General features: G+C 43.8%; 1 protein-coding gene across 1 annotated transcript in view; it reads right to left on the reverse strand.

Moving 5' to 3' along the window:
* Positions 1 to 8,874: 8,874 nt before the first annotated feature.
* slc30a6 (solute carrier family 30 member 6) overlaps positions 8,875 to 12,500 on the reverse strand; it is a 118,138-nt gene continuing 114,512 nt past the window's right edge. The window contains exon 15 of the mRNA XM_039784696.1: positions 8,875 to 8,927. Coding sequence (XP_039640630.1) covers positions 8,875 to 8,927 — 53 coding nt within the window. The remainder of the gene's footprint in view (positions 8,928 to 12,500) is intronic.

Raw genomic sequence — 12,500 nt, forward strand, 5'->3', positions numbered from 1 at the left:
TTGTGTGTGTGTGTGTGTCTGTCTCTGTCTTTGTGTCTGTCTGTCGGTCTCTGTGTGTGTCTCTGTGTGTGTGTGGTGTGTGTGTGTGTGTGTGTGTGTGTGTGTGTGTGTGTGTGTGTGTGTGTGTGTGTGTGTGTGTGTGTGTGTGTTTGGTGTGTGTGTGTGTGTCTGTCTCTGTCTGTGTCTGTCTGTCGGTCTCTGTGTGTGTCTCTGTGTGTGTGTGTGTGTGTGTGTGTGTGTCTCTGTGTGTTTGTCTCTCTCTCTGTGTGTGTGTGTGTGTGTCTCTCTTTCTCTCTGTGTGTGTGTGTGTGTGTGTGTGTGTGTGTGTGTGTGTGTGTGTGTGTGTGTGTGTGTGTGTGTGTGTGTGTATCATCCTAACCCTAACAACAGCAACGGTTTCTAAACAGTATTCGGACTAAACTTTGACATACACCAGTCTGTGATTATCCATCAACATACATTACTCTAATATTAGTCAAAATAATAATTTCTGCTTTTTTGACACAAAAAAAATTGGTATAATTTCCTTTAAAATAGGTTTACTGACCATGAATTTAAAAAATAAGTGTAACAGTAGTGGTAATAACTTGGTGAGTGGCGCGTATACAGTACTGGTGGTAGTGGACAAAAGCGGCAACAGTCCTTCTTTATTCTTTATAGTTCTTTATTCTTCAGCATGCAAACATCCGAGAGGAGAGACAGAAGAAAAGAAAAGAAAAGAAAAGAAAAGGGAGGATGCATGAGGTTTGCATCACATTCGGCTGTTTGACGGCAGGTGGAGGCTTCTGTTGCCGTGTGAATGCAACCAGGACGGAGAGTTTGCAGCGTCCCAGTTTCAGCTTATCACTCATTTCCTGTTCGACCCCACCCTCCATTTCACAGCAACGCCTCAGGGTGTGCACGCAATACACACACACACACACACACACACACACACACACACACACACACACACACACACACACACACACACACACACACACACACACCTGAAAACTCAATCTGTTTTTGTTGGGTTTTTTTGAACTCCTTCGTCACTCATTACCCATAATGCCAAATAAGTTGGGAGGGGTGTTTGCTGCTGCCATGAACATCTTGGGATTTATACCGGCAACCTCAACACAACTCTGCTTCTGACATCTAAGGATACACACACACACACACACACACACACACACACACACACACACACACACACACACACACACACACACACACACACACACACACACACACACACACACACACACACACACGCACACGCACACGCACATCAGATGGTGGTTTCGTCTGACCACATCTGGAAGCCTCAAACATTTCATTTATCAGGAATGTGAGCGTAGCCTGTGTGTGTGTGTGTGTGTGTGTGTGTGTGTGTGTGTGTGTGTGTGTGTGTGTGTGTGTGTGTGTGTGTGAGACACAGAGAAACGCCTTTGGCTACATGGAAATCAAATTAAATGGAGTTCTGCTGAAGGTCAAAACACAGAGAGCATCACACAGACTAGTGTGTGTGTGTGTGTGTGTGTGTGTGTGTGTGTGTGTGTGTGTGTGTGTGTGTGTGTGTTTTTCCCATGTGACAACTTAAAGTAAACACATGTGGACAATACATCACATTACTTTCACGGTCCAACACCCACACACACAGACACACCCACACACACAGAGAGCCCCGGAAAAGAAATCCTTTCTCCCCCCAATATGACTGACTGCCAAAACTATATAATAAAAAGAAAGTTTTCTGCTGTTCTTTCACTGCATTTGTTCGGCCGATGTACCAAATTTCAGGTATTACAAATCGGTATCAGGAACTTTTTACTGGAACTCGCAAAAACCACGATGCATCCGGCGCCATGATCCAACGTTTCAGACGAGAGGAGGAAACACTTCAAAGACAGACATCCAGATTCAATCAAAGAATGGAAATTTTACTGAGAATAAAGAAATCTCAGTGGAAGAGGGGTCAGCCCTACTAATTAGGGAGCAGCTCAAACTTCAGAGAGTTATGAATCAAAAGGTAAAAGTCAAACCAGAGCTTCTTTAAAGTCCTATCTGCAGGGCTGATAGAAACTACTACTAGAAAGTAGTATGTAGAGAGACAGCAGTAGAGAGTAGTATGAAGAGAGACAGCAGTAGAGAGTAGTATGAAGAGAGACAGCAGTAGAGAGTAGTATGAAGAGAGACAACAGTAGAGAGACAGCAGTAGAGAGTAGTATGTAGAGAGACAGCAGTAGAGAGTAGTATGTAGAGAGACAGCAGTAGAGAGTAGTATGAAGAGAGACAGCAGTAGAGAGACAGCAGTAGAGAGTAGTATGAAGAGAGACAGCAGTAGAGAGACAGCAGTAGAGAGTAGTATGTAGAGAGACAGCAGTAGAGAGTAGTATGTAGAGAGACAGCAGTAGAGAGTAGTATGTAAAGAGACAGCAGTAGAGAGTAGTATGTAGAGAGACAGCAGTAGAGAGTAGTATGTAGAGAGACAACAGTAGAGAGTAGTATGTAGAGAGACAGCAGTAGAGTGGTATGTAGAGAGACAGCAGTGAGAGTGGTATATGAGAGAGACAACAGTAGAAGTGGTATGTAGAGACAGCAGTAGAGAGTGAGTATGTAGAGAGACAGCAGTGAGAGTGAGTATGTAGAGAGACAACAGTGAGAGTGGTATGTAGAGAGACAGCAGTGAGAGTGGTATGAAGAGAGACAACAGTGAGAGAGTAGTATGTAGAGACAGCAGTAGAGAGTGGTATGTAGAGAGACAACAGTAGAGTGAGTATGTAGAGACAGCAGTAGAGAGTGGTATGTAGAGAGACAACAGTAGAGTGAGTATGAAGGAGACAACAGTGAGAGTGGTATGTAGAGAGCAGCAGTAGAGAGTAGTATGTAGAGACAACAGTGAGGTGGTATGTAGGAGACAGCAGTGAGAGTGAGTATGTAGAGACAGCAGTAGAGAGTGGTATGTAGAGAGACAGCAGTAGGAGTGGTATGTAGAGACAACAGTGAGAGTGAGTATGTAGAGAGACAGCAGTGAGTGGTATGTAGAGACAGCAGTAGAGAGTGAGTATGTAAGGAGACAGTAGAGAGTATTATGTAAGGGAGACAGCAGTAGAGAGTAGTATGTATACATACTAAGACAGCAGTGAAGTGGTATGTAGAGACACAGTAGAGAGTAGTATATTACATACTAAGAGTGTAGAGAGTGAGTATGTAGAGAGACAGCAGTAGAGAGTAGTATGTAGAGAGACAGCAGTAGAGAGTAGTATGTAGAGTCTGTGTCTGTCTCAGTGTGTGTGTCTGTTTCTGTGTGTGTGTGTCTGCCTGTGTGTTGTTTTACAAAGGTTTTAGACCAGAAAAATACTTTGCACATCTATAACCTGACACAGGTGTGTGTGTGTGTGTGTGTGTGTGTGTGTGTGTGTGTGTGTGTGTGTGTGTGTGTGTGTGTGTGTGTGTGTGTGTTCCTCCGGGGACTTTCTCGTTACTTCAAAAGAGTTCATATCTTTTATTACTCACAGTATGTCGTTATCCCATATTGACCTCGCTATGCACTTTCCTCATATCGTGCCGCCCTAAAAAAGGCGGAGTTTTGGGAAGAGAGCTACATGGAGGGGAGGGGATGGGATGGGGGGGTGATGATAGAGGGATGAAGAATGAGAGAAGGAGAGGCAGTGGAGGTGAAGGTGAAGAGTGAGAGAGAAAGGAGGAGAGGCGTTACACATTTTCAGCTGAAAAACACATTCCCAGATAGAGAGCGAGAGAGAGAGCGAGAGAGAGAGCGAGAGAGAGAGGCAGAGAGAGAGGAATGTTCTGGAAAATGTCCAGCGGAGAGGAAGTGGAACAGTGCGACAGAGAGGAGGGCAAAACAGAGCGAGGGAGGAGGAGGAGGAGAGATGGTTCCCAGCAGCAAAGCTTCAGCCCTAAATATAGAGACGTCTGACCATCACCTTCAGCAAAATACTGCAGGTTCACACACACACACACACCTTGGTTTTTTTTTTTGCTTTGGCTGCTGTGGTTTTGTGGTTGCTCCACATTCATATCACATCCACACCCTGATACACACATCATGTTGCAAATGTGTGGTCCCCCCCACACACACACACACACACACACACACACACCTTCCTTTCCACACCTTCCACATCCTCCTGGGCTCCCTGCTCCTATCGGTCTGTCCTCCTCCTAAAATCCATAACTCCCTCCTTCCCTCCCACCTAAATCCAAACTCCTCTCCCTCCTTCCCTCCCTCATGCATAACTCCCTCCCCTCCCTCCCTCCCCCTCCCTCTCTCTGAGGCTTCAGGATGAAGTTTCTCCTCCTTTCCATCCACACTCTTTCAGCTTAAAGTTTAAGCCTCAAATCCACAGAGGAGAAGGAGGAGGAGGAGGAGGAGGAGGGATGAAGATGGGAGGTATAAACCGAGCCGTCTTGCTTTCACTCTGAAACCTTTTCAGCAACAATATTTTACTTTTATCATTTTCTATTTGATTTTTATTATATTTTGAAACAACGCTGTGATTGGTTTAAGTTGTAAACAAACGCTGAAAACTTGTTCTCATGCTGTCAATTAAGGAAATGTAATGAGACAGGATGGAAGGAGGCCGAGGAGGAGAAACAGGAGTGGAATAAAAGACGGATAGGAAAGGGAGTTAAAGTAAGGAAAGGAGAGAGAGTAAAGGTGATTAAACAAGGAAGGAGAGGGGAGGAAGTCTGCAGATGGAGGACAGAAACACAACGACTGGCCTCATTTCTGAAAATACAACTCGCCGCACAGCTCTCGGTCTTAAAGGGACGAAGAGAGTAGTATGTAGAGAGACAGCAGTAGAGAGTAGTATGTAGAGAGACAGCAGTAGAGAGTAGTATGTAGAGAGACCATATGAGGTAGTTATGTAGAGACAGCAGTAGAGAGTGAGTATGTAGAGAGACAGCAGTAGAGTGAGTATGTAGAGACCCGATAGAGAGTGAGTATGTAAGAGACAGCAGTAGAGATTAGTATGTAGAGGACAACAGTAGGGAGTGAGTATGTAGAGAGACAGCAGTGGAGTGAGTATGTAGAGGAGACAGCAGTGGGGAGTGAGTATGTAGAGAGACAGCAGTAGAGAGTGGTATGTAGAGACAGCAGTGAGGAGTGAGTAGCAGAGAGACAGCAGTGGGAGAGTGGTATGCAGAGGAGACAGCAGTGAGAGTGGTATGTAGAGACCGCAGTGAGAGAGTGGTATGTGGAGAGACAGCAGTGGAGAGTGAGTATGTAGAGACAGCAGTGAGAGTGAGTATGTAGAGACAACAGTGAGAGTGGTATGTAAGAGACATTGTAAGTGAGTATGTAGAGACGCAGTGGAGGTGGTATGTAGAGAGACAGCAGTGTAGAGTAGTATGTAGAGACAGCAGTGAGAGTGGTATGTGGAGAGGACCATGGTAGAGAGTGAGTATGTAGAGGACGCAGTGAGAGTGGTGTAGAGACCGGATGAGAGTGGTATGTGGGGACAGTGGGGGAGTGAGTGTGTAGGACAACAGTGAGAGAGTGGTATGTAGAGGACCCATGAGTAGAGTGAGTATGTAGAGGACAGGTGAGAGTGGTATGTGAGAGACAGCAGTGGAGGTGAGTATGTGAGAGACAGCAGTAGAGAGTAGTATGTAGAGACCATGGTAGAGAGTGAGGTATGTAGAGAGACGAGTAGAGTGAGTATGTAGAGGAGACGCAGTGAGAGAGTGGTATGTAGAGAGACATGGTGAGAGTGGTATGTAGAGAGAGACAGCAGTGGAGAGTGGTATGTAGAGGACGCAGTAGAGTTGGTATGTAGAGAGAGCAGCAGTAGAGAGTGAGTATGTAGAGAGGACACGAGTGGAGTGAGTATGTAGGGAGACAACAGTTAGTGAGTATGTAGAGACAGCAGCAGTGAGAGTGAGTATGTAGAGAGTAGAGAGTGGTATGTGAGAGAGACAGCAGTGAGAGTGGTATGTAGAGACAGCAGTAGAGAGTGAGTATGAAGAGGAGACAGCAGTGAGGAGAGTGAGTATGTAGAGAGACAACAGTAGAGAGTGAGTATGTAGAGACAACAGTAGAGGTAGTATGTAGAGACAGCAGTATAGAGTGAGTATGTAGAGAGACAGTAGTAGAGGGTTAGTATGTAGAGACAACAGTAGAGGTAGTATGTAGAGAGACAGCAGTTAGAGTGAGTATGTAGAGAGACCATGAGTAGAGAGTGAGTGTATGTAGAGACAGCAGTGAGAGTGGTATGTGGAGAGACAACAGTATAGGTAGGTATGAGGAGAGAGACAGCAGTGAGAGTGGTATGTAGAGAGACAACAGTGAGAGTAGGTATGTAGAGGAGACAACAGTAGAGGTTGAGTATGTAGGAGACAGTAGTTATAGAGTGAGTATGTAGAGACAGTGAGTAGAGAGTGAGTATGTAGAGACAGTAGTTATAGGTATGAGTATGTGAGAGAGACAGTGAGTAGAAGTGGTATGTAGAGAGTAGAGTGAGTATGTAGAGGAGACAGTAGTGAGAAGTGAGTATGTAGAGAGAGGGTATGTAGAGAGACAGACAGTGAGAGGTGGTATGTAGAGAGAGGAGGTATGTAGAGAGACAGTGGTGAGAGAGTGAGTATGTAGAGGACAGCAGTGAGAGGTAGTGTATGTAGAGGAGACAGCAGTGAGAGTGGTATGTAGAGAGACAGCAGTGGGAGGTGGGTATGTAGAGACAGCAGTAGAGAGTGAGTGTATGTAGAGAGAGACAGTGAGTGAGAGTGGTATGTAAGAGGGAGACAGTGGGTGAGGTGGTATGTAGAGACAACGAGGTATAGAGTAGTATGTGGAGGGACAGTGAGAGAGTGAGTATGTAGAGGAGACAGCAGTAGAGAGTGGTATGTAGAGGAGACATGAGTAGAGAGTGGTATGTAGAGGAGACAGGCAGTAGAGAGTGAGTATGTAAGGAGACAGCAGGTGGAGGTGGTATGTAGAGACAGCAGTATAGATTAGTATGTAGAGGGACAGCGTAGAGAGTAGGTATGTAGAGAGACAGCAGTAGAGAGGTAGTATGTAGAGAGACAAGTAGAGATTAGTATGTAGAGGAGACAGTAGAGTGTAGTTATGTAGAGAGACACGAAGAGAGAGTGGTATGTAGAGAGACAAGCCAATAGAGAGTAGTATGTATAGAGACAGCAGTAGAGAGTGAGTATGTAGAGAGACAGCAATAGAAGTGAGTATGTAGAGAGTGTGTATTATGTAGAGACAGCAGTGGAGAGGTGAGTATGTAGGAGAGTGTGCATTAGAGAGACAGCAGTAGAGAGTAGTATGTAGAGAGAGTATTATGTAGAGAGACAGCAGTAGAGAGTAGTATGTAGAGAGAGTATTATGTAGAGAGACAGCAGTAGAGAGTAGTATGTAGAGAGAGTAGTATGTAGAGAGACAGCAGTAGAGAGTAGTATGTAGAGAGACAACAGTAGAGAGTAGTATGTAGAGAGACAGCAGTAGAGAGTAGTATGTAGAGAGACAGCAGTAGAGAGTAGAGAGAACAGGACACAACTTTTCTTTCTCTTCTCTGATTCGTTCCGTTTTGTTCTCCACAAAATAAACTAAATATTGCATGGTTATCGCCACACTTTCGATATAATATCGCGATTACGATATTGAGTCGATATATCATGCACCCCTAGTAGCCGGCGGTCTCCTAGTTACATATGATATCGTACGCTTTGGTGTGCATAACTTTTCGTACAATTTCATACGGACCAGTTTATGAGAATGCGTTGCAATCAGACTTCAGGCTCGTCTAAAACGTTCTGGCTCTGTTGGTATTTCTTTAAACCAGTGGTTCTCAAACTTTTTTCAATAATGTACCCCTTTTGAATTGTTTCTTTAAGCCAAGTACCACCCTGACCAGCACTAATCATTTTCGGGTGAAAAAAAAAAAAGTGTATATAAAGAGGAACAGTAAAGCGCTGTCAGCGATAGATTTACTAAACAACAACAACAAAAACATTGCTAGACAAAAACTGTAAAAAAAAAAAGGACAAAAACTTAGAAAAAGATGGTAGAAAGAAGGAAGGCAAGAACAGGTCAAAATAGTATAAAAAAAACTTGTAGAAAAAAGTGGGAAACTTGTTAAAAGTAGAAGGACAGTAGAAGGAATGAAGGAAGGATAGATTAGGTCCAAAGAAGGAGACACAAATGTCACATTGTTGGTAGGAAAAAAATAAAGTTCTACATAAAGAGGAACAATGCTCTGCACAACAGCCTCGTTACTATTAAACATTTAGTTAAATATCTCACGTACCCCCTGGAGTCCTCCAAAAGTACCCCTAGGGGTACACGTACCCCCATTTGAGAAACACTGTGTAGGTTTCCACTGAGTAAAGCCCTAGTTTGACGCTTTGTCCGAATCCACATCAATAAATCCACGGAACCACTCGTAGAAAAAACATATCCGTTTACTCTGTTAGCAACATAAACATCAGTACAACAATAGTACGGAAAATAAATGTAATTATTAACGGCAAAAAGGGAAAATTAAAAAAAAAAAGTCAAAAAACTGTGAGGCTCCACTCTATCCTTGCCTGACTGATCACTCCGATAACACCCTTTTTTTAACTTTTACTTCACGACTCTCACGAGAGGATTCTATGCAATTAAAAAGGTGTATACGGTTAAAAGTAACAATGCAATATTTCCAAAATATCACCAATGTAATATGAATGCACTCTAAATTATCCACAAACATTTTAGATAATTAAACAATTCCTTGCATTACTGTAAATATTAACTAAAAATACTACCCCCAATTTCCTCAAAATAAATGAACAATGAAAATTACCATTTAACACATAAATTAAAAAATAATTTATCAGTTAAATGCATATAAGCTACTACACACTGCTTTAAACCAATCACAAAACGTCCTGGGCGGAGCTGAGCTCCAGACGCATTGACTGGGACTCTGCTAAATAGATAGCAGAGATATCAGAACGGAGAGGGACACATCAGGCTTTTGTTTGGACAATTACGCTACATCACGATATTACAATATCCACAACCTAAGACGATATCTAGCGTCATATCTCGATATAATAATATAGATATATTGCCCAGCCCTAATCAGAACTCTAAAACACGCATTTCCTAGGGACCAAAAACTAGCCTGGATCCGCCCTCCTACGTACTTCCGCTCAATTTTCATTTTCCTTCGGTATACTACGTCTGGGTTTGCGGTATAGTCTTGGGTTTTCTCCGGTCAAATCTTTACCGGTCCAATCAGCGAAGAGAAGAAGTGGCCGAGAACGATGGCGTTGAGGCCGTGCGCTAGAGTTGTAGTTCCGTAATGTCGGCGGAGAAAGACGCGAGCGAAGCCATTCGGTACGTTGTGGCAACGCTGCCGAATATGCAGAAGTTCGGGAACAGTTTGATTTTCCAGCTCGCTCCGTTAGTGGTGAAGGAGTTGGCTAAGACTAGCGATGCTAAGGCTAACGCTAGCGATGCTAAGCCGATGTCACGACCAAAACGTTAGCGATTGGTTCTGGCAGATCCAGAGTGGCTCTGGGCAGATCCAATAGTTTTAAACTAGAGACCAGGCTAATATAACAGAGTCTGGTAGGACCAGGCTAGTGGACCAGAGTCTAGTAGGACCAGGCTAGTGTACCAGAGTCTCGTAGGACCAGGCTAGTGTACCAGAGTCTGGTAAGACCAGGCTAATGTACCAAAGTCTGGTAGGACCAGGCTAATGTAACAGAGTCTGGTAGGACCAGGCTAATGTAGCAGAGTCTCGTAGGACCAGGCTAGTGTACCAGAGTCTCGTAGGACCAGGCTAATGTAACAGAGTCTGGTAGGACCAGGCTAGTGTACCAAAGTCTGGTAGGACCAGGCTAGTGTACCAGAGTCTGGTAGGACCAGGCTAATGTACCAGAGTCTGGTAGGACCAGGCTAGTGTACCAAAGTCTGGTAGGACCAGGCTAATGTAGCAGAGTCTGGTAGGACCAGGCTAGTGTACCAGAGTCTCGTAGGACCAGGCTAACCAAACACATCCTCTTCCTCACTTTCCCCTCCAGTCAAAGACTGCAAATATCTGTGTTTACTCGCCCTCTGCTGCACCATGACTCGACAAAACGTGCTCAGCGCTTCTCTCCGGTCCGTGACAGAGGTGGATCAACTCAAAAAGACATTTCTAAACATGTCTCGAACCCGGTCTCCGTCCGTCCTCTCTCTGCAAACATCAAGGCGTCTGCGACACACACACTCTGTCAACGGCGCTCTGCACTAAATGAATAGTGACGTGTTTACCAGAGAGGATCTCCAAAAGGAGAGAGAGAAACACAAAGTGGGACCGAAGAAAGAGAGAATCACTGAGACAACATTCAACAGTTTGAGTCCAGCTGTGATGCATTTTCTGCAGTTCCTGCAACACGTTCAATTATTCATTAAATCCACTAAATGTCAAAAACAAAAACAGGAATGGGTTAGAGGTGTTGAAATTAATTAAATAAATCGATGCATCGAATCGTGGACGATGCTGCATCGATAATCGGCCGGCTCATAATCGATTTTATTCTGTTTACAATTTAATGTAGGCCTGACGACATTTCTGTTTACATATTCTGGAATGGTTTTGCACATTCAGGAAGAGCCATGTGCTCAGTGCTGTATAGCTTTATGTATCCAAGTTATTTAGCATTAGAGCTCTGCAGAATGTTTGGTTTTTGAAGCTTGAAAAGCTACGAATTTAATATCCTACATGGCTTTAATAGAAAAATGTATTTGACGCATCGTTATGCATCGAGATATCGAATCGAAGACATGATAATGGTAATCAAATCGGAAGATCAGTGAAGATTCACACCTATAGAATGGGTATAGTTTAGCATGCCATTGATCAGCCTGTTCTCAGGGACTTGGGCAAGAATCTGGCGATACGATACGCATCACGATACATGGGTCACAATTCAATTTATTGCAATATATTTCGATAGTGTGCGTAAGGCGATATATTGGGATTTTTTTAAAGTATAATTTTAGAAAAACTAATATTTAAAATAAAAATAAAAAGACATGATGTGCATACAAGTCAAAGAAGTTTACTTTAGGTAATCAATTCAGTAAACAGAAAATCAAACTGCCAGTTTGGGATTGTGGTTCCCAGGTTCTTAGTGAGCTAATGTTGATATGCTAAAGTAGGCCAAAGTTCAGCCATCGCTACGTTGTTAGCTCCTAGCAAAAAGTCAGGAACTGCTAGGCCCTGTTAGGCCCTGTTAGGCCCTGCTAGGCACTGCTAGGCACTGCTAGGCACTGCTAGGCACTGTCAGGTACTGTCAGGTACTGCTAGGTACTGTCAGGCACTGCTAGGCACTGCTAGGTACTGTCAGGCCCTGTTAGGCCCTGTGAGGCACCGCTAGGCACCGCTAGGCACTGCTAGGTACTGTCAGGCCCTGTTAGGCACTGCTAGGCACAGTTAGGCACTGCTAGGTACTGTCAGGCCCTGTTAGGCACTGCTAGGCCCTGCTAGGCAAGGACACTAGTGGTGCGTCTCAGCATAGCAATCTAGCAGTAGGGGGTCTTACATGAATATTTATAAAAGTATTGTAAAAGAAAATATTGCGATACTCAAGTGTACAGATTTTTTCTTACACCCCTATCAGGAACCATTCGTACGCTACGGAAAGTAAAGCACCTTACTTGGTATGTATTCCATGTATTTATTACTGTCAGCAGCACATTGACTGCTGCTGTATAAGAGCGTGAAGAAGCATTTATTCATGTTTATGTGCATGGTTTAGACTATATCTTGTATGAGAATTGGAGTTATGTTAGCAGTATAAATCTGTGTATTCCTTTCAGAGAGCTGATGAAATGCGACATGAGCTGTTGAGTTTAATAATATCCCGGTATTAAAATGATGAAGCTGAGAGCTCAGGACTCTGCTGCCTGCTATTTGAGAAGCTGCAGCACACAGCCGATGACTTACACCTTAAATCCCCTCTATGCATCACGCAGGCCCGGGCCGAGCCAATCAGAGCCTTGCCAAAACCTTCATCATCATCATCATCATCACCACCACCACGGAGGTTTTAGTGAAGGGAAAGAAAGTCGGACTGAGAGCCAGAATGCACTGACTGAATACGAGTTGATAAATTAAAGAGGTACACTGTGTAGTGTTTTAAGTATTTTATTAGCTAAAATCATTGCATTCATTCATAAAATATGTCCTCATTGGTGTAAAATGACCTCTTCCAATGACCTGACTTATCCTCGTAAGCCAAGAATTTCTTATCTGTATTTATGGACAGGTAAGTCCAAGGAGGCTTCCACGTTGTTCTGACTTTTTGAAAAACTATACTGGCTGAGAGGGACATAAAGCACTAGGGCTTGGACTCCGAACTTCATTCAGGCAGCCCTTAATATTCGAACCTGTTATGGGCATTGTTTTTTTTCTAAATGGGTTTGCTTGCAAACATTGTTTTCAAATCAAATTCTGAGGCTTTTTCACGCCTGGCGAAGTTGTGAATCGCGAGCTCATTGGCGAGGC

Source organism: Perca fluviatilis, chromosome 19 (assembly GCF_010015445.1).
Source record: "Perca fluviatilis chromosome 19, GENO_Pfluv_1.0, whole genome shotgun sequence".
NCBI lineage: Eukaryota > Metazoa > Chordata > Actinopteri > Perciformes > Percidae > Perca > Perca fluviatilis.